Source organism: Zosterops lateralis, assembly GCF_965231275.1.
Source record: "Zosterops lateralis genome assembly, chromosome: 1".
NCBI lineage: Eukaryota > Metazoa > Chordata > Aves > Passeriformes > Zosteropidae > Zosterops > Zosterops lateralis.
This window is the reverse complement of record NC_139762.1, coordinates 63,250,343-63,273,501: the sequence shown is the minus strand read 5'-3', so window position 1 is coordinate 63,273,501 and position 23,159 is coordinate 63,250,343. Positions and strand designations below refer to the sequence as shown.

Sequence of the window (23,159 nt, the reverse complement as noted above, 5' to 3'; positions counted from 1 at the left end):
CCCAAAACAAACAAACATTTAAAAAATCCCATTTAATCATAAAAAGAAAATTCAAGATTAAATGCAAATGGAGAGTAGGATGCAAGAAGGAATGAATGCCCAGGTGTTTTTTTCTCCTACTGCCATGTAAAATCAGGAAAGGCTTTGGCAGAAGCAAATTTATATAAGTGGACCATAAAAGAATAGGTTAAACTTTTTACATTTAATTGCTTTCTGAACCTAAAATCTGCCTCAGAGATACTGTGGAAAACCCTTTCAAGTCTCTTAAAAAAAAAAAATCATCAGGGACATGAAGGCCTCATTGTTTTCCCCAAACTTTATATGTCAACACATACACATGCATTAAAAAAACCCCCTCACCTCCCTTCTAAGACATTAAATCCACACAATGTTTCTTGGAGAGGGTATAAAGAAAATGTAGGTCAAGATGTTGAGATAGGGATTGCTTCTGAAAGATGAAAGTGTAAGAGGACTGAGCTTTCATTCCTTATGTTTCTTTGAGATTTCAAACAGAGTGTTATTTGATAATGGTTCCTTTCAGAAAATTGGAATTTAATATAGCTAATTATAAGTTAGAGAATTAATGTACAGTCAGTACTCCAACAGAGCTGGTATACCATGCTGATGCTTTTTACCAGCACGTCCCCAGTGCTTATTATAGATCTTTTCTCCAAATACTAAGGCCAATCTGTTCTCGCATTAGGCTGGATGGCCCAGGAGTTGGAGTGGGGGAAAGGAAAAAAAGAAATCTCCTTGGCTGTAGCACTGAGCCTGCAGCAAGCAGCCTGGAGTTGCCGGCATGGCAGGGCACTGTGTAGCACAGGAACAGACCTTCACACTTCAAAGGGAGCCCAGAAACTAAGAGGACAAAGACAGAATAAAAAACACAAGTAGCTGTAGAGGAAAAGGACACTGCAAAACAGCAAAACACTTTTTCCTCCTTCCAATTAAAAGGGAGGGAAAAGATTATCAACAGAAGATCAAGAGCTCAGATAAACAGAGATGGAGTACTCGTAATTGTCCAGTATCAATATGGAAGTATCTGAGAATTATTTGTCCTATGAGCAATCATAAGCTAAAAACCCTGACCTACATTTCACAGAGAGCAAGGGGTATAAATAGGAATATCTCTCACAACAGGCACCGACAGCAGACGCTGCTAGATTTGGACCAGGAACATTTTCTCTGCAATCCTGAAGGAAGCCACACATCAGTGTTTCAGGGACCTACGCAGGCTTGGGATGCTCTGTTTTTAGAGATGCACAAACGTGCTCAGCAACATGTCCTGCACATAGCTGGTTAGTAAGTACAGCAAAACTGCAACTTGTATAGACTTAAACCTTGATTGTACTTTGGTGAATTTTAAGAAGCAAAATGTATACTGTGAGAAACTCCTGCAATCCTGAGGTTCCTCTGTTCTTCACTCTAGTTTCTGACTAAGACAGTGTATTTCTTTAAGTTCTCGGATGAGCTCTGTGTTGAGGTGTCAATCAGAAGGGCCATACCCCAGTTTTTCCCGAAACAGTGCCTACAGTCAGTTGAGGTACAAGCTTTGGAGGAGGCAGAGAGAAATGTGTGTACTTTTGAAACAGGGGTTTTTTATACTTTAGCAAATTAATTCCGCTGAAGTTATATTTTCATTTGGCATGTCATTTTCATTTTCAGTTGGCACGTCCTCTCCTGGTTTTACAGCAGGACCCATGTAAGTAGTGCTAACTTCCAAATAATCTGCTCTTGAAAGGTAACATCAGGGCAAAATCTGTCCCCTATAGAGGGCACTTTCCCTCTCCCCATACCGCAAGAATTCCCCAAATGCTGCTGAAATTGCCACTACCACTCGCTCCCAAACCTTGGGGCTGAGATATCTCTCCTTCGAGCTGCAGAATAGCATTCAACTTTAGAGTAAACAGACACACCAACTAAAAGCTTGGTGAGATCCCTCCTACTGTCCTTAGCACTTTAGGGAACTCAAGACTTTTTGTGACAAGAGGACACCAAACCAGTACTTTTCCACTGCTTTCAACCTGAGTAAAGGGAAACAGATAGCATGGAGAACACCATCTCTTTGAGTCTATTCTCATTCCTGCTGCCTGAAGAACTACCTAGTCAACAAAGGTCAAGAGTGACATCAGCCATGACAAAAAGCCTGAAAATTACTTTCCTAAAACCCAGGTAAAATTTCAGAGTCCTTTGTCTGTCCTGCCAGAATCTCTCCTGGAAGGAGGAAAGCATAGACTGAAGAGCAGATTCTTTCTCATAAGAATCAGTCCCTTTCTCAGTTTCCCTGCAAATATAGTTTTTGTGAGACTATTCCTTACTGAGTCCAAAATCATTTGAGAGAGGATTTAAATAGAAAATTACTGGGTAGTTATAATTTTGATCCAGCCAGATAACAATCCAGCACCATCTCAATATCCAGCTATGCCAGAGAAACTGAAAGTCTGCAAAACTTTCCCCATACACCCCAATATTCAAGTTTGCATGGAGTATTTTAAACTCATTTTTCTAATCAGTCAACTATTTCTAAAAAGTCTGCTTTCCAGGCAGCTGTTAATGGCAGAAGCCTAGATCTACAACAGAAAGAAAGCTGGTTTTCTGTGCTAAGCAATGCCTTAACTAATGGCCCATTTATTCTGCTTTATGAGCAGAGTACTTGTATATGACCCTGTGTAATGCTGTGGATGTTAATCAACCTTCATGACTTTGCATGCCAGTTTTATTGGAGCGCCTTCCATGCTGGCATAAAGGGGACTTTGTACCAAACAGTCTTCCTCCAGCTTAGCCTAGCATCAGCTTGCAGCTCAAAAACCTCTCTTTCACAAAGAACATTTACTCTTCAATTCTGGTCTCTTGTTAATGAGACTTTAAATATTCAAGGACAGCGCCATACTGTTCTGAAGGTAAACTATGAAAGAGTGCATTTAAATCTACAATTGCAAATGGGCTGTGTTTATCTACTTAGATAAGACAGCCTTGTTCATTTCAATTAGAGAAGGTCAGTTCCAGGCAAATGTAAACTGTCATTTGAAGTTCATCCCTGCAGGACAATGAGATGAGGTAAAGCTTCTGGGACAGGTTTCCATCTAAATAAAACTTGACAACTAGTCCCTAACCACAGACCTCATTGTTGCACAAAAGGCCATCTTCAATTGATTTTGGGGAGGGGGAAAACAGCAGCAAAACCCCATGTTTCAAGAAGATTTGGAATTCAAGCCACATTCCTGTAACTTCTATCCCTTATTCATGACTTCCACCTGAAGGTAATTGCTGCTGACCTCCCGGGATGCAAAGAGGCAGAACAACTACTCTAGAAAGCACCAGATTTTATTATCTTGGCAAAACAGAGTTATTTACTTACTGCCCCACCAAAGAGATTGTCATATTAAAGAGAAAAGTTAGGTGTCTTCTCCTTGGCAGAGAAACAGCATGTTTCTAGACAGATAGTCCACAAGAATCATGAGGAGGGAAGAGAAATGAAGTCCTGCATGCAGACTGTGTAACAGGAATATGACTCTCTCCAGCCCCAGCCCACTCCTGTACCAAGCCTCCGGTTTGTGTCTCCATGCAATTTTATCACTTCCTTCTGGCATATGGAGCCACAGACTGAGAGAGAGAGCCTGAGGCTCTGAAACAAGATCTCAACATGCCAGCAAGGGAGCAGGGGTCAGGAAAAGAAAAAGGAGGATGAAATTCCTCTTCAGCCCTCTCCATCTGATACACCTGTATGTGCATGTGGCAGTACAACCAGGATGCCTTTTCCCAACGAGAAAATACATAGATATGAAAGGACGCACTTCTACCATTAAACCCTCTTGCTAACATTGTGACAGCATTTGCACCCTGAACAGAAAGAAACTTCCGAGGCTGGGAAAAAATAAAAAAAACTGTACTGTTTCTGCGCCATTTTCATCACTTTTAAGCCTCTTTCAATCCATCCACATACACAGGAGGCGCAACTTAAAAACACTGGGATGCTTGCAGAGCGTCTTTAAAAACAGTTGGCCATGGAACACTATCACCTTTCACAGCACCAGAGACAACCACCACTGTCTGAGGGAGGTATTTTAGGGAGAACCTACTTTTGAGACAACCTGGCTGGAAGAGAGCATGTCAAGATGCAATCTAGATCTGACATGTCTGTTTACACATATGCACACACACACAAAGACTAAGAAGAGGCTGAACTGAAATATTTTTAAGGTCAACCACTGTGAAGCTAAATGAGGGATGAAAGGAGGAGGAGAAAAATGCAATTAAATACTGGTGTGGTCTTTTAGGCATTACTCAGATTGGCTGGCTGAAGCTGCCAAACCTTTAGCAGGAAAAGTGGCTTATCTCCTGGCTTCCCAAATTGCACCAGAGGTCAGCTGATGAGGTTTCAGGAGTTTGCCAGCTCCATCCCTCTGTGGGATCTTTGGCAGACTGTTCCAGCTGGGCCCCTTCCAGCTCTTCCCTTTTCTCCATTTTAGTGTATAGCTTGAATAAAGAAAATAAGATGAAGGCTTTCAAAGATAACGCAGTCTTTCACAAACAGATGCAGAACAAAGCACAGGAAATTCTGAGCAAAGTAAAAAATGAATGTTGTCTGTTCAGGGCTTATCTGGAATGAGTTAGCCTCTTAGTGGACAGATCTGAAACATCACATGGTCCTGACCGTGACTGCAATGCTCACTAACAGACAGTCTTGTAAAGGAAGAAAACAGGATGGATAAGGGTGGAAATTCACTTGCCTTTAGCTCTCAGAGATGGAAATTCCTTCAGATGTACCAGAAAAAACACTTGTGAGTTAAGCTTGTCACTATTATCCTTGCTGCTCTAAGTCCAAGGCTTCTGCATCTATACCTTTGACTTGACCAACAACCCCCCCAGTATTAAATTCACGTAAATTAGGAAACAAAGGGCATTAAAGGCAGATTATTGAAAACGTGTATTCAACTAATTCTGAATACAACATCACCTTAACTGCTCATAATAAATCTGTGCTAGTCAGACACACACATACACACAAAGATTGTGTGTGTATGTGTGCAGCCACATTTATTACAATGGAAAGCAATCTGCTATGACTTAACAGTATACATACTAGGCTATATTTATTTTTTGGAAGACATTCACCCACAAGCTCTGGAACGTATCTGCTATGGGATGAACCTCTCATCATCATCAGTTACTTAAAGAGAGCAGTTATTTCAGAACAGTTTCTTGCAGATTTTAAATCAAAAAGATTCAAATGAAACCAAACCGAAATGTGGAGGCATGCACTCAGAGCACAGACCAATCTGTTATGAGCTATGAAATGAATGTGACTAATTCCTGAAGAGATTCATTGCTCTAAAACAGTGACTAATTTTCTTGCTCTTCACATCAGAAATTCTACATTCAGATGTGGATCAATGACACTTAAAATACCATGACACCAATCTACTGGTGCTTTCTTTACAGTTTACTTCACATCACTACAAAGATCCCCCAACCCATTTTGATTGGCATCCCATATTCTTTACAATCAAGGCCTCTGAATGCAGGTAACATAAGGCATTTGAGGTGAAGAGTATGGTACATTGGCAGCTGTGTCAGGCAACTTGCTGAATTGGCTACTGTGCCCATCAGCAGTTACAGAATCTCTGCTTTTTCTTCTAAAACCACTTTACTGCCAGGGTTGACACAATAAGGCTTACAGCACACATGACACCTGCTCCAATTAAACACAGCCTAATGGCCTTAGAAAAGTCCTGCTGGAGCAAATACTTCTCAAACTCTTTCAAACATAAAGTAATTTCTAAAACGCCCCCAACGTCAAATAAAAACTGCTGTGGAAGTTCTAGGACACAAGACAGCCCCTTGAAGTCTGAAAATACATTCTTTCTAATACTCTGAAAAGCACTCCACAAATGTAGTCTTGCACTAAAAGCTCAAAGCTGTAGTGTAAAAATAATTAGCAAAGGCTTTATTCAAAGCCAAGCAGAGACAGTTTCAGAAAATACAGTTCCCTAGGACTGACTACAGTAAATTGCATTACAGTCTGCGTGTGTGAGTGAAACTTCTCGCTGCACTTACTTGTAATATTCATTTTATTTCCCATTACATTCTAATTTCTTAATAAAATGGAGTATGCTATTTTAATGACTGATTTAGTGGTATCTCTTACTATCATTTCTAAAATAGGCAAGTTAGAATTGACAAAAGGTGCAGGTTTTGGCAGAGCTGCCAATTCTGTGATGTAAAAACATCACCACTCTTTTGGTTGTAAATACTAGCCAAAAAGACGCCATGGTACGAATTTAGGCTGGAGATTTTATGGTTGACAAAGAGAGAATTAAACACTTTGCCTGTCCACACTCAAGGGTACTCTCCAGACTGCTGATGGAGAAAACCCAAGGCAGCAGCTACGCAGAATTACCCTGAGACAAGGAAAACAAAATTGTTTTCTCTGCTGGTGTTAAGGCCAAGTTTTGTATCATGGAGAGTCAACACAACAAATTTCACCACTATGTAAGAGGTGATTTGGGGGTTTGTTTTGGGTGGAGCTTTCTTGGTGCATTTGTTTGTGGGGTTTTGGGGCTGCTGGATGTGGTTGACAGAATCACAGAATATCCTGAGTTAAAAGGGACCCACAAGGATCATCAAGTCCACCTCTCATCCCTGCACAGCACCATCCCCAGAAGTCCCACCATTCCTGGGAGCATTGTCCAAACACTTCTCAAATTCTGTCAGGCTTGGTCCTGTGATCACTTCCCTGTGGAGCCTGTTCTCTTGGTCAAAAACCTTTTCCAAATATCCAGCCTAAACCTTCCCTGACATATCTTCCCTAGAATCCCATCTCTGAGCACCATAGCAAAGAGATCAGCATCTGCTCCTGCTCTTCCCCCTCACAAGAAAGTTGCAGACTGCAATGAGGTCTCCCTTCAGTATCCTCTTTTCCAGGCTGAACAGATCAAGTGACCTCATCTGCTCCTCATACAGCTTCCCCTCAAGGCCCTTCACCATCTTCGAATCCTTCCTTTGGAGTCTGACACCTTTATATATCTCTTATATTGTGGTATCCAAAGCTGCACACAGCACTTTGAGGCTGCAGCAGTGCAGAGCAAAGTGGGACAATCACTTCCCCAGACCAGCTGGCAACGGGTTGATTTTGGTTGTTTGTTTTTAAGAGAAACATTAACCTAACAACTTCACTTGTGAAGCACTTTTCAATGAACTCTTAAGCTGATTTTTTTTTTCTTCATATTCCTGGCAATTGTTGTTCCTTCTAGCATCTGAGGTTGTGGTTAGACGAGATGACTGCGCCAATCCTAAGGCTGTGGTTAGACAAGGTTAACGTGCCAAGTCAAGCAGCTTGCTACTATCAAAAGGGATGAGGAGTCTCTTCCTCCAGCTTTCAGTCAAGGTACTCTGATCCCCCATTTCCACCAAATGAACACGTGGTTCTCACCTGACCTCTTAATGAATGTGCGTAGTTCATTAAACTAGAAAAAATTACTTTTTAAAAAAAAATAATATCTTTTTTCTGGGTTAGTTTTCTGCCCTGTTTTCTTTACCAGCTGAACTTCATGGGCAGACAAATGGCAGAGCCAGCACAAGGTGAAAGGAGGGGGGCCAGACCCATCAGCTACTCCTGAACTCTCTCTCACCTCCCTTCACCATATTTATTTTAGGCCTACAATAAAACTCAGTCTGCTATAGATAATGCACACGCCTCTGCAGACTCTTCGTTGCCATTTTCATTTTCTATTACCTACGATTAGCAATAGGCAAGGAGGCAAGATTATTTTTAGAATTTGTTTGCCTAGAATTGCACACAGGAGCAACAGAAGCTCTTCTTAATGGTCATGAAATAAGTTTCAAGAAAATTAATTGTACAAATTCTCTGTTTCACAGGTTAAAGAAATATCCATCCCTGTTACATTTGAGCGGAAAAGGAATATGAGTGTCCTGTGAAAGAAAATTTTCTATCAGTCTTGCCAACTACTGAAATTATATTAAGACAGGAGCACAATTTGGATGGACATAATCAAATTCAGTTGACATCACTGAGGGCATAATTTGGCCTGCAAAATTTTTTATAAATGGTGATGATGGAAAAGGCAAAGAAGAACCTGTGTCAGACAACGAATAAACAAGTCCCTGGCAGGCTCAAAATTAATTCTATTCTAGAAAACAAAGAAAGGAATAAAAAAGATTTGGAAATTTTCAATGAAGCTGAACTCCAACATCCTGTTATTTATTTGTTAATCTTTAAATTCACTTGACAGCAACCACCAAAGTGAAAGTGATGTTGAGTGCCATGACAAATTTGCTCAAATGCTTATTTTCTGAACCTTTTAGTTGAAAACATCTATATTTAATCACAGTTTAAAACTAGCCAGAAAGGCTGTTTACTCTGAATGTAAAGGGAAAATACTGCCAAGTTGAAAGAGGTATTTCTGTTTCTGTAAATGCATTTTTAAAATCCACTTACAGACAAGGGTCCTTGGCACAGTCACAATCCTCTACTAAAGCTTAGGAGACAGACAGACATTACCCACTGTCAACAAACGCAATCTCACATCACTGATGGAGTGAAAAGCTCCCTAGACAAACGTTAGCATAAAACCTTCCTGCAGTACTTAATTGCAGCCTTCAGAAATAAGAGAGATGAAGTTATCAGTATATCTGAACCATCAGAGTGAATGAAGAGGGCTGCTTTCTTGTTCAGAACTGAAGGCTGAGTAGTGACCCAGCCAGGAAAGGGGACTCACGCTGCTCTGGGCACACAGAGGCACAGCTGAAACAACAGCACTTCCCCAAGGGCTGCCATGTTTTCATCTGCAGGAGTTAGAAGAGACGTGGTCTAAGGGAAGACATGGTTGCCCAGCTGGCAGCTGCTGCCGTCCCCTCTTAGTTAGCTTTTGGCAGATAATACATGGCACGGAGCTGAAGCACCCAGCTTAGAGCATTTAGGAATTTCTACCACATCTGTTGCAATTTTCATGCCATGCCTGGAGTACCATCAACACGGCCAGGGAAAAGAGGTTTCACCAGTAAGCTGAAGTCAGATGAAAATATTCCCGTGCCACCCTATATCACTTCCTTTCAACATGGCTCACTGGGGAGCATGGACAGAAACCCCTATGCAGTGAGCAGAACACATGTGAAAATGCATGCATCAGTGACAAAACCAGCTATTTTAAGAATGCACTGCAGCCTGCCCCAGCTGGCTTGAACAGCCAGTGTGGAAGCCCAGGGATGGTCAGACCCAGGAATCAGAGGCTGGTGCTGCCACTGGGTCTGGCACTACAGTCCCACCAAGAACTGTTTCAGAGTCTCCTGCCTCTCAGTGTGCAGACACATTATTTGTGAAAAAAACAACTCTCCAGCAAGTGTCACATGAACTTTCGTGTGGGAATGGCTGAGGGCAGCAGCAGACCAGTACAAAGTGGTGCAGTTCCCATCCCTGGAGGTGTTCAAGAAACAACTGGACATAGTACTTACTGCTGTGGTGTAGTTAACAAGGTAGTGATCAGACAAAGGCTGGAAGTCTTTTCCAACCAAAATGATTCTGTGATGGGAAAAAGGGGTACCAAAGACTTTATGGTCCAACCATCACCTCCATCCACATGCTGACATGGTTCTCACTCCATTTAAAGAACATACATAAAATAAGTAAGTTCCTTTAACAGCCTTAAACGTAAGGTGAAATCTCTCAAAATAGCAAAATTACAGGATTTTTTACTCATCTATTTATTTACTTAGTGAACAAGACTTCAACTTCTGCCTTGAACCAAAGCATTCCTTCACATACATTTGATTTCCCAAATAGATTATGCCTGATGTGAACTTAACCTAGATGACATATTTGCCATGACACCTTTCTAGGACACAGTATAGCTAGTGAAAACAAACTATCTGCTTGAATAATTCTAACGTCTGGTTTGTCATCTCTGTAGATTAACTAACCATCTTAAACGAAAAAGGAAACTCTGTCACTTTTTCCACTCAAACTTCTGCATCACAAATTTCTTTATTGCCGGTTTTGAAAAACAGAACTTAAAATCTTAGGTCATGAAAGTTTGGTTTATGATATAGTCTTTTGAGGGTACTGGATTTACTCTCATCAACAGAATGCAAGCCATTATTACATCTTTCACTGCCTTTTTTATAGCCCTATCTCACATTTTAAGCTACACAAGAAGAAAACAATTTCCCAAAGGACCTAGTTCTCCTTTTAGATGAGGATCTCTGAAAACTGGTATCACTATTCCAAACACCAATCCTTATTCTTAAAATCCTAATGCAAATGACAGGCAGCAGTAATCAAAATCACTGAAGAGGTCCCACTGGGTTTTTCCAGCACATGACCTTGTTTCCATAATCAGAGTTCCAGTATGCCTTTTAAGGCTGCAGAGAGTTTCCTGACAACCAGCACAAGCACCTCCTTTAAATTTTATATTCCCAAGGGCTGAAGAGGAAAATGTAGGAAACAAAGGCATACTGTAGGGTGTTGTTCTATACTCTGCAAATATCCAGAGTCAACATAAACACACATGCAATATCACCACGACAATCAAAATACAACCACTCATCTTTCTCTTTAATCAGAAGCACTTAAGTAACAGGGTTTCAGACACAAACTGAAAATGGTAGGGTTATTTTCAGGATAACAAGTAGATTTAATAGTGAGACAGAGACAGCTAAGGTATTATTATATATAAAATTGTCAAAAGTAATTTCAATTTTTATTTATTTTAAATTTTATTTCTATTATTCAGAGAGGCACAGAAGTTAATTGTCTCTGTACCACCAGCAGCACAGAGCTTGCAGAAACTTTAATACAGGAAATACTTCTGTTAATGGGTTCATCTCCCACATTTAAAATTAATTTGCTTTTCACACTATCGATCAAAGAGGCACCATTATTCCAGCTACCAAATCATTAATGATACTACTGAACTCATCAGGTGAAATACAATTGACAATCATTTTCATACAAGTTTAGCTGCAGCTTCACAAACACTGGAAAAGGAACTTTTGTAGCACGTTCATCAAACTTCAGCTGCTCCAAATGCACAAAACTTCTTAAAGACGCAACTTGCAAGGAGCTGGTGTACCTTTTACCTTCCTCTATTGCTACAAAGAAATACTTTCTACTAAAACAATTTGCAAGATTGTGAATAAATAAACTTAAGGAATGGCAGTTATAAAACTAGACAAAAGAAAGTCTCTCTGCATTACAGATGGGGACACCATGAAGAAATTCTGATACCCAGCTGTTTGCAGCTACTCTGCTATTAGAAGCACAAAAGACCAATCCATACTCCTGGACAAGAGAAGAGAGTCCAGAGAGCTTGAATCCTCCTCACATCCCTCCTTTCCACTTTTGAAAATGGTTGCATTTGCCAGGTACTGAAAAGGTGACCTATTCAATTTTCAACAGTTACATAAATAAATGAATAAAAAATGGGTCACTCACATAAAACTATATTTAACTGCATGCTACCCTTTGCAGCAACATGCAAAACACAGTGGATGTGGCCTGAAAGTTGAACGAAGGACAGAATACAAGGAAACATTTTTTCTTCCCCCAAGAGTATGAAATCTGGGATCTAAGACTTAGCCTTAAAATACTACACATTTCCCTGAATTTAAAATAGCTCAGTAATTTCTCTGGATGACCTGCTTTTTTCTTAGCCCATAGAGACCCATGGATTTGAAAATATACGGCTACATTTTTTTAAAAAATGTAATGAACAAATTGCATGTTCAAATTGATTTTTTTGATGTCACTGCACAATATCAATCCTCCTCTATTTGTTCATATTTCTCTGCATAATGAAACATTCTTCCAAACATCAGTGGCTAAAAAGGAAAAATGCTTTTGGACAGATGTTGAAACAGAGGAGTGCCAATTCAGGACTTTTCAAAAATCATTTAGCAATCAGAAAGAACAACATGGAATATCATTCTGGCTCAAATAAAAGAAACCAACCCTCAAATAACTGCTCATCTATTTCTGTGAAGGAGAAAAGCTCTGAAGATGTGAGCTTTGCTGCCAGGAAAACCAGTGGCACACTCCACGTCTGGTACCTGCATTGACACAGCATTCCCAGCCAACTCACTTTTTATCTAAGCTGCCTTTGGAGAAACTAGACACCACGAAAACCTCAGTCATCCCGTAACCTGGCACATCATCAAAGCCTCCTAACACACAATTACTGTGCTTCATGCCTTTGGACTTTTTCCCTTTGACTAAACAAAACCCCCACAATGGAATAAGAAACTTTCCAAGAGAAATTGTGTTTGACAGAAGATCAATGATGCAGAGGTGTTGGAGGGAAAAAAGCCAATGCTATTTTGTGTACACCTCCAAGCTTATAAATGCCTTGCTCTGAAAGCTAGATGCCCCTTCCCATCAGATCAGTGTTTGATATTATTACTGAACACAGAAGTTTGAGGTCTTCTCTAATCACATTAAGGAGTTTGCAATTTCTTATGCAATACAATGACTTTATCATGCTGCCTGTAATTATCCAGCCATTCTCCTAGGTTTTTGCCTTGCTGGCAATAATGCTCAGTGGAATCTGACTCACCATGTCAACAACACAAGCTACATATAAATATGAATAACCTACCCAGCTGCTGCTTTAATGCATTAGCACATGTATAGTTATGCACATGCCTAAAAGGAACTGCCATAAACCTCCATAAAGAAACAAATAGGCTCTTGTGAGTGAAAACTGTAAGCCTGCCCATAAATCTGAATCCTGCTAGTCATCACTTTCAAGGCTCAAGCCAGCATGACAAAGCCTTTTCAAGTAAGGGTCTAAGTGAATGTGAAAGAGCCACACTTTATATTCACCTCTCAGGACACCATGGCTTTTTATAAGAAAGCTTTAAGGGAAGGGGAAGCAACAGATAATAACTGACTAGAGCATTAAAGAAATAAAATTCAATTCCTTTCAAGGTCCTGTCATCTAAGCTTGTCTGCATCTCCTTTTAATACATTTAAACAACTGCTCTGTGAACTACTAAACTAGGGGAGTCCAATGTCACAGTGCTTGTGTCCTCTCAGCCTTTAACTCTGTATGTAGATGCCATGCTACTTCACCTGTGGACTTGGATGACTCCAGAGACATCTAGTAAGCCAGTTTCTTGCATCTAAGTGACAGTATGTAAATTCTGTCCAAGTGTACTTCCCCAAGGTAACTGAAGCCAATCACCTCTAAATGGTTACCTTCTCTGCTGACATACTCAGCGTATCAGGAAACAGACTGACTAGAAGGGCTCCTTTTCTCCAGATTGGCAACCTGTCCCTGTCCTCCCACCTGCCCTCTGATCCCCATCTCAATCAGTTAGCCAAAAACCAAAACATACAGATTCTTCAGCCCGGGCATTTCAAGCACACCAGAAACAAGTTCCTCTGTGCAGATCAAAAGAGCACAGCGTATGCCAGATGATACACTGGTCTCCCTCCCTGCCAGAGCACAGAAGAAGGACAATGCTTCCAGCAGTACCACAGAGGTGTCTCACCGTTCACTGCCTTGAGGCTCCCGCTAATGCCATCACTGTGCTGCCGTTTCTGTGCATTCTTGAACTCCTTCAGTGATAAATAAAGGACCTTCCGCACCACCCTCTCCTCTGACCAGGGAATCCCATCACTGTCATCCTAAAGGAGATGGAAACAGAAAGGAGACATCAGTTGCATGCACCTGAAACAAAACAAAAAAACAAACAAGCCCAAACCCCCGAAACCTGAGTACAGGTTATTTTTAATTCAGAAAAAAAAAAAGGGAGGAAGAAAAACTGAAGAAAAATACTATGCAAGAAAATGCAACCTGATCAGTTATAACACAGAACAAAAACATAAGTATTATCATCAAATCAGAGCATTAGTCCCTTTAATCCTTTATTCTGGAAACAGCAGTAGGCATGTACCAGGTGTTAGGCAGGAGGTAAAACTTAATTGTTAAAATCCTTATAATGAATCCCTCATGGAGAAGTTTATCACAGCCAGGAAGTGTTCTACCTGGTAATTAAGAGGAACGAAGAAACAAAACACTAAAATGAATGTTGCAGAAATTGAAGAGGCGAGTTTGGTGAACCAACTTCACTTGTTGCCATTCTGGCCTTTGTTTGTGCCTCTTGGCTCAGGTTATTTTTCCCTCCTGTTCAGTGATTTGCATTAATTGCAGTGTTACAATGAAGTTGTATATTGATAGCAATGAAGTTATTCTGAATTTATCTCAGCATAAAGCCAAGTGGAATTTGGCTCATGGGGCATACATTTTCTACTTTATTTTTAGTAGAGACATGCCATTTTGTCAAAAGGAATACTAGTCTATGTCAAATTTAGTACTCATTTTAGTTAAAAGATTAAATCCCTGGAAAAGCATTTCCCTAAAGCCTTTAGCATTCAAATAAATTAAGTCAGCAAATTGATATAAAGACATAAGTGACATAGGTAAGTCATCATATTTTCATAAGCCCCATAATTGTCTTGGGGTCTTTGGAAATCACTATTTCAGCATTCTTGCCCTTCAATTCATCAGAGGCTACATCATTGCCAAAGCAAAAGATTAACATTTCTAGGCAGACCTGAAGTGCTAAGTGTACCACAGCGTACTGTCACTGTCAACTCACACTGGAAACTCCACAAGCCCCATCAGAGATCCCCACCAGGAGGCAGGAGAGTTGAGACCATCCATGTGCCAAAGACAGATATTGTCAACATCCAAAAAAATAAGCACAGTTTAGAGTGACCAGCAGTAGCTTTTTCTTCGCTCCTCTAGTGACACATTGGCATTCGCCTGCTGAATTGTGATCAAAAACATTTCCGTCCCTTATCCTCCCCCCACAAAAAAATTCTAGGACAAATTACTTGGCAGGGGTTAAAAAACAAAATAAAACAAAACAACACAACCCCAACAAAAAAAAAAAAAGTAACACAATGAGTGCAGTGAAAGCAGCCAGCATTTTGGCAGCAGGATGTGCATTTCGCACGAGGGACAAGCTACTACACTTTGAAGACGGCTGAGCTATGCCCAGAGAGTTTAGAGCACAGGCAGCCCTTGGCCAAGAAAGCAAACTTTGTAACCAAACACCCACAGCAACCAAAAAAGACAAAAAAATCTCTGGGCGAGCATTTTAAAAGGACTAGTCCATCCAGATATTTTGTCAACAATGGTTTACACAAACAACTCTGGCTTACCATTTTACTGCCAATGGCAGCTTCAGCCCTAATCAGAAGCAACACTAAACACAAAAGGGCTGCACCCCAATTTTAACAAAGCTTGCCCAAGGACACCCTCTTTTACATACCCACCAACAAGGGCCCAAGGGGGCATCATGCATTTCTGTTTACATGGGAACTACTTAATAAATCTTTAAGGGAGTCAGGCTCAGTTAGGAAACACTTATAATAAACACCTTCAGCCCCCACCCACGTTAAGGACACAGACCTGTGGACACCACTCACTCCCTTCACTGGCATTCATACTGGAAGCTGCACAAAAACAGCCACTGGTTCCTGATCTCACTGGCCCATTTACCCTCATAAAAACCCATGAAATTTTTTAAAAAAATAAAATTAAAAAGATAAGAAAAAGCAAGATAAATTAAATCCACTCTGTCACAATGTCTCACTTCTTCAATAGCGCCAGGGTGAAACCTGCTGATAGGATTGGTCTTTAAATCGGCATGTGCTGACCCACAGGACCTGTGTCCTGGCACCAGCTACAGTCCCTCCTGTGGAGGGGAAGGAAGGCACCCACCACCACACAATAGCAGCCCCTGATCTAGGCCACCCTCCTGTGAGGAGCCTGGAGCCATCTCCATAGCCCCAGGCAATACGCTGGATGCAAAAGAATGTGGTGCATCCAACTGACACCCAATTTCCCTGGTGCCAGCTGGAGGCCCCAGCAACATGCAGGACAGGATCCCACTGGCCTGGGGCTGCCTGGGCATTAGTGCCAGCAGCGAAGAGATGGGTCCCAGACGGTGAGAACAAAGACCTCAGCAGCCTCTGAAGCAACTTCATACCACACTCAGTTCCTGGAGCTGTAAAACTCCAGACAAACCATACTGGCTTCATCTGCCCTGAGAAACAGCAGTGCTGCCTCCAGAAGGGCACATGGAGAGTCTCTCCACACCAGAGCCCTCACCAGCTCAGCTGTGCCCAGGCTGCAGCTGCTGTCCTATCTGCAGTGCTCTGCTGTGGGCTTCCCCTGCACACACCATCCAGCTTGAAAAAAAGTCCTCAAGTTCTCCAACACCATGTGCTACCCAAGGTCAGCAAAATAAGGGGCTAAGCTGCTGGTAACACCTGTATTCACGTGGCTCCATATTGCAGGAGCAATAAAAAGGTTTCACAATTGCCAAGTGCATCTTCCTTGGAGCCTATGCCACAAAAGCAGTCACATGCAGAAGAGCAGCTGAGCAGAGCCCAGCTGAGCTGCAGCTCCAGCTCCTGACACATTTAACCAAAATTACACGGGTCAGATCGCCTCTGCCTCATCACCCCAGTGGAGGGAGAGCTGTTGTGTGCTCGTGTGCCTGCTCTGCACTCACATCACCACCAACCACAGGAGTTATCTCACTTTAGCAAAACATACGCACACCCAGAACTGCTTAGAAATACGGTCAAGTGAAAGCCTTGAGGAATTTAATCTATGTAACTTCTCAACACCACCCCATCACCCCCAGCCCAAACTCAAAGGGACTGACTCAACTGCCTTTAAATATTTCCACAGGGAGTAGAGATTTGTTAATAGATGGCTCTCAAGGCTGGCAGAGAGGGGTATAATATCATCCAGCAGCTGGAACTCAACTCAGAAAAATGTAAGACAGAATTAAAGAACAATTTCTGCAACTGTGCAAGTAATTAGCCATTGAAACGACTTATGGGGAACTAATGGATTGTCCATTATTGACTCAGACCCAAGAACGGACTGAATAACATCTTAAACTGTAGGTTCATCACCGCAAGCCCACAACCTTCACTGTGTAGATTAGATGAGATGATTTCTGACTTCCAGTATGACAATAAGATTACCTTATAAATTCAGAATAAAACTAACAGATGCAAGCAACCAGGGAAGCCCTGGGCAGAATTAAGAAACATAACTGCATAATTTCCTTTAAATTAGGAAAAAAAAAAAGTCACCTTCTTGGTTCTGCCATTTCAGGGAGCCACACATTGTACGTTTATGTCTGAACTTCAGCAATCATAATACAGGTTTAATCAATATATAACAATAGTTATATATATAATACACACATCAATACATAATGCACATATTTTGCAAAGAAATCAAAATGTGCACCACCTGTACCTTTCATTATTCACCTACAGCTTAGGTGCATGTTCCCTGCATTCCAGCTGCCTGGTGTGCATATGTGGCCTGCACATAGCCTTTCTGTTTCCAAAATTTACTCAAATCCTAATTTTTAAACAGCAGAAGCAAGGGGCAGGCTTAACAGCACCTCCTGGGCAGGTGAAATGTCAGCCTAAAATCATGAGAGCTGCTGAGCTCCTTGGGTAGCAGCAGCAGCAGCAGCATGACTCAAGCTTCTCCTTTCATTCATTGCAGTTACAGCATTCTTCAGCCTGGACCAGCCTTGCCTTAAGCAAACAGGAGTTATAGTTCACAGGGTAAAACAAAGCTGGAACAAAGGAGAATGCATGTAGCACTTCATGCTGTTTGCTTTAATTTTTATGTAAATACTTCTACAGCAGTGATTGTTTTATTTGAAAAGTCAGGACTTTGTAAGGTACAAAGATACTTATAAGCCTGTGTGTTATGACTCAGTGTGGCTGGCATGTTTCCAGCTCTCTCTTTGGGTCTTTCCCAAGCATGCATCCCCTGACCTCATTCTTCATGCCAGGTTGCAAAAAAGCAACACAACAAAACACAAACTCCCTCTTTTTTCTTTTTCCAGCACTGCATCCAACACTCAGTTAAAATCACTGTAGCACCCAATGCCCTAAATGAATATGCTTTCATGGTTCAACAGCCCCCAGAGAGTCTTTCCTGCAGATGTAAGAAGGTCATTTTGAAGCAATGGGAAAAATAAACCACACGTTTCTCCCCTTTCCTCAAGGATATTTTTGAAGGAGAACTATTTCAAAGGGTGTTTTTCACTGCATTTATAGCAACATAAAAACCTCATGTCTTTTGCATGAAAAACAGACAACACATTTTCATAGATCATACAAATCACTTTTCAGCTAAAAGACCGAGATGGAAATGTTTGTATACTAGATTCAAGACTTGCAAGAGAATTTTGCCTTTTGGCTGTAAATTATCAATGGAAAAGAGTTATATCTGTTTTTCTCTAAAAGTCAGACCTAAGAGGAATTGGTGGAAAACTCAGATTCGCCTTCTGTGCAGTCTTGGGCAAGTCACTGCTGCTAAGTGCGATTAGCGCCTATTATCAATTACCTTACTCATTTACAAAGCCTAATTTCTCAGTATGTGTACGGCACAGAGTGAACCTCATGAGAAAGTGCTAAGTCTTACTGCTGTATGAGCAAGGTACTTCCCCTGCTGAGTTAGCAGAGGTCTCCATGGTATCACAGAGTTCCATCAGCCTCCTCACCACCACCCCAAATGCACATCGCAGAGGAAACCCCACTGCTGGCCCTTCAATGTAACCTCCCTCTCTGAGTAACCTGCAGGACTCAGTGGGCTGTTCCATGACAGGCAGCAGAAGATCTTCTCAGCACAAAGTCCTAGCAAAAGTTTGAACTTCCAGGCTAACAATTTGAAATCAGACTGTAATATATTCAACTGAAGCTCCATAAATAAAGATTTTTGGCTCCTTCTGGCAGTTATCATGCTGCTTGGACTTCTAACAGCCAAGCAGAACATGGTGCAAATTAGTTATACTCATATATATCCACAGTAATATCCTTGTAGTCTTTCGCTTGTTATCAAGGTCCCTCCTCTCCCTTCTCTCAGAATAAAGTTCACACTTATTTAATATTTAACCTTTTAATCAAGTTCAACTATCCAGAGAGGATGTAGCAGTTCCTCATTTAAAACAAACTGCTTATATTCAGTGAGAAAAAAATAAAATCTCATGAATGGCTTAAGTTGATGAAGATTGATACAGCTTGGAGACTTTATAGTGGAGTGACTCATGCCTTCTGGAAAATGTAATCTGTTCTGTCTAGTTTAGGAAAATAGGTCATGTTTTAAAAATGTGCTAACTAACATGAAGAAAAGGGAAATTTCCTTTATTAATGGCTGTTTTACCATTTAAGTCTCTGTGGTAATTATAGCTTCTTTTTCCCCTCATACTTCCAAAAAACTTCCCCAAAGAACTCACATTACATTACAGCTCCCAACTTGAAGAACCAATGCTATCACGGCAAAGAAACAATGGAAGAAAACAAAAATCTTTCTTCGTCCTGCTTTAGCACTTCTACAGCTCTCATCCCCTGCAATCTCCTATTGGTCTGCACTCTTTCACTGCCTTCTGCTGCACCAGGGACTGCATATCCTCCTTTCAGATGAATTCTGAAGAGCAGCATGGGAGAGAAACGCTCTGGTTTTTGGGTCACTAAAGGCCTCGGGCAGTTTTAAACCCAGTGAGCTTCAACCTGCTCTTACAAAAATACATTATGGTAGAAGAGTTACAGTTGAAATCTCCAAATACAAGTCATTCCCAGAAGTGAGGCATAAAAAAAGAGTTCCTAAATTTATCTGAGGCCTAATAATGAAGTATTTAGAAACAGTTGTTTCGTGTGTTAATAGTTTCTTTTACATGAACTTAAGAGGCCTTGAGGATGTTTCTGCATCTCTAGAAAACTATTACTCAGTATGAAAGTAGTGAAAGCTTACAAGCTGTCAACTGTTTCCCATACTGGTCCGCCAAGATAAACACAAAAAAAACCCCTCTAGAGTAAAGACAGGTCTAAAGTTTCAAAGTTTCTTAATTTATCAACTTGCACTACAACTTTAACTCAAATCATCTCACTGATAGGACTGACTCCACAGCTATGACTTTCTTAGGCCAGATTAGGAATCTAAACAACCATTTTGCACTCAAAGCATCTGAGCTTTGGGACCTGACATGAACCAAGGGTGGTAGTGTGCTGCTGTAAAAAGGTATGGAGGTGTAAGGTAATTATTCCGACTGAGGGAGTGGTTTTGATAATCAGCTTAATTCACCTGGCACCAACTGGATGCATCTGCTCCAAACCCAATGCCAGCATTAACCCTTACGTGCCTAATTGATCAGTTTGATCAGAAGAGTGAAAATCTCATCCCAAGACAAGAAAAATTACTGTCTTCATCCAGATCAACTTCCTTATTTCTAACCACATGACCAAACAGTGACTACTGCTGGAGCAGAGAAAAAAGTGGGACTGTCCCTTTGCACAGCAACTGACACTTGGAGGGATGAAAGCCCATCACAGCACTGAAACAACCATGATAAGGGAGGGAATCACAGATGGTATTCAGGAAATGAAAGCAACCTTGCTGTAACGTAACTACTGTGAGCCTCAAATATCTCACTGTGTTCTGATGAACCTTACCCACTTTTTCAAAAATGAATTATGTACTTTAGAGAAGTGAAAGGGAAATATAAAGGGGTGGCAGGACATCTGTTACAGGGGCAGGGCCTGCAATGATTCAGGTAGGTCGCAGCCTGACAAGGTACAATTTTCTATCTGACTATCATTTGTAGACAATTTATGCCTGAGCAAAAGCTCTGACTTGAAAAATAGGTTCCTACCTAGTGCTCTCTTCAAATGAAGGGAACGCCTCCCAAAAGGTACATTGAATGTTCTTTGAAAAGGTATGCTGTATACAAATACATCCCTCCCAGGCAGACACCAAAATAATTTAAGCATCATTTCCTGTGTTGGTGAACTGGTCTGACTCTTTCTTAAAAGAAAAACAAACAAACCAACCTGATGGGTGATGTTTACACTACACGTCTTCACTTCTCTGAAACACCGTGAAATAATGTATGTTTATCTTTGATTACATAGTACAAAAAAAAGAAAAAAAATACAGCTGAAATTGGATTAGAAACTTCTGCCGAAAAACAATTTATTGCATAACACAACTCTGACAGCCTGGGTTTCTGGCCACCAACTGTGCCTTTATAAAAATCTGCTGGGCAGCTGCCAAATCAGCTCTTTGAGTCTTGGCATGTCCGACATCTGAGACAGTAGTCAAGGCAGCCACATGTCCCGTGCCATCCACAGCCCCGCGCTTTTACGGTTAAATGGCACCGTCAAAGAACAGAGTAGTGTGAGCCATTAAACACACAAAGGTAAAAAAATCTCCTGCAGCTGCGGATCTGACAACTCTGATCATGCTGCAGAAGACCAAGAGCCGCAACAGGATTTCTTCTTTTTCACAATCTGGTATTAATTTGAACACAGAAGTAGTGAAGAGGGGGGAAAAGAGAAGCAAGAAAGGTAGCTAGCTCCAAAAAATGTCTACACTCCTAGCTGAAAATCACTGCCATTTATAAATTTCACATTCCAAATATTCTTAGTCTGTCTCCAGTTCTAATTAAAACTCTCCACCAAGTACACTTCAGATAGACACATAAAACCCAGTATGCAAAGAGTATTCAGCAGCTCAAGATAATGAAAATCAAATATATTCAAATTAATTTCGTTTTGATTCAATTCGTATTTTTATAAAGGTGTTCAAGCTCCAGAATGCAGTCATATGAATACAGTCCAATAAAAAGCATTTTCTGTAGTTTAAATGTCTGCTAATAAGACCTACAGATGTGTATGGCTAATCCAATCCTGCTGCATATTGCTAATTATATTAAGACTTTTTTCCACCCTCACCAGAAAGCCTGATCCTCAACTTGAAAAATACTAACCACTTCTGTATGCCAAAATACTGTATAGGTAATAGGGAAGAAAGATAAAACTTGCGTATTATAAATCAGCTTTCAGTATTTAGATAGGAATTAAAAGAGTTCTAATCTTTTGGTGTCTCATAGTGTCTGAAAGGATAGTCAGTGGTATCAATATTTTAAGAAACTTAAGACCTGTTGATGTGTTTAGCATCTACCCTCACATGTACGACAGGTCAGTGCTTACACCATTTCTTTCATGGAACTGTGTTACCTGGATGCTGAAGCCTTGCCTAACACAGGAAAAGATCTACCCATCTATCTGCTTTCTAGGAGTATAGTAGTGTGTGCACACACGTGTGTGTGTGTGTATATATACACACACAGATATATATATCTCAGCAAAAATGTGCATCTACAAATACAGAACTCAGACTGCTCTCCTCAGTGAAATAAGTACACCAGCCCAAAGCCTGTGTAGTTTAGCTACATTGTTCAGTGTAGCTGTGCCCACCAGGAACCTCGTGCCTTCTAGGCTTGAGGCTGCGGACGAGGTACCCTTGAAAATCTGGGAAGGACCCTGTACTCACCCCCATTTAAACCTTTCCAGCATGAATGGGTTTCACTGGTTTAAAGGAACCAAAGAGGAAATTTTGGCTCACCTGACTCACTTTGATGGCACTGTAGCAGCTCATGCGTACATGAGTGCCTCTGCCACCAAAGCCCTGCAAGAGGACCACGGCCAGCAATGAAGAGTGCGGCATTGCCAAAGCTGGGGTGTGGCAAACTCCACCCACAAAGAAACTTGTCCTGTTAAGAACCTGCAATTTTGCATAGATGTGACCCAAAGCAGGTCTGGGCAATGCAAGGAGTCCCTTTTCTTAACTTGGAAATGTTTTAACTTGATTTCTTCCACTTTCATGTAAGTCAACGGGATGTCTGTATTTCATGCAATCACCAAGTTTTAAAATAGATTTAAAGAAAAAAAAAAAAAAGGAAATCTGCTCAATCATTTAACTCAGAGAGGAGTAATGACAATCAAATATGCTGAACCTATTGGTGAGAAGCATCAGGATACTGGTGCCTGAATCAAATTTATTGAGCCTGATAGGAAACTAAGTAAGTTGAATTGACACAGGTGCCTGGGATGGACACACTCATACTGCAATGAAAGTGCAACATGTTGATTTTGCTTGATGTACTACCCAAAAAGGGAGATTTCTATCAGAATAATTTTGTCCTCATTTACATTCCCAACTGGAAGAATATCTTTTAAAGCTAGGAGGGAAGTATCCATTGAAGCTGGGAGATGGAAACTAAAGCTATACTCTTTGCTCCTAAGCCAATGA

The 23,159-nt window shown here is 41.0% G+C and overlaps 1 protein-coding gene across 2 annotated transcripts in view; it reads right to left on the bottom strand.

The window, feature by feature from the left end:
- The window catches only part of JARID2 (jumonji and AT-rich interaction domain containing 2), a 213,132-nt gene that overhangs the window by 107,628 nt on the left and 82,345 nt on the right, over positions 1 to 23,159 (bottom strand). For both annotated transcript variants that reach the window (XM_083859840.1, XM_083859839.1), the window contains exon 2: positions 13,507 to 13,642. In XM_083859840.1, coding sequence (XP_083715966.1) covers positions 13,507 to 13,642 — 136 coding nt within the window. The remainder of the gene's footprint in view (positions 1 to 13,506; positions 13,643 to 23,159) is intronic.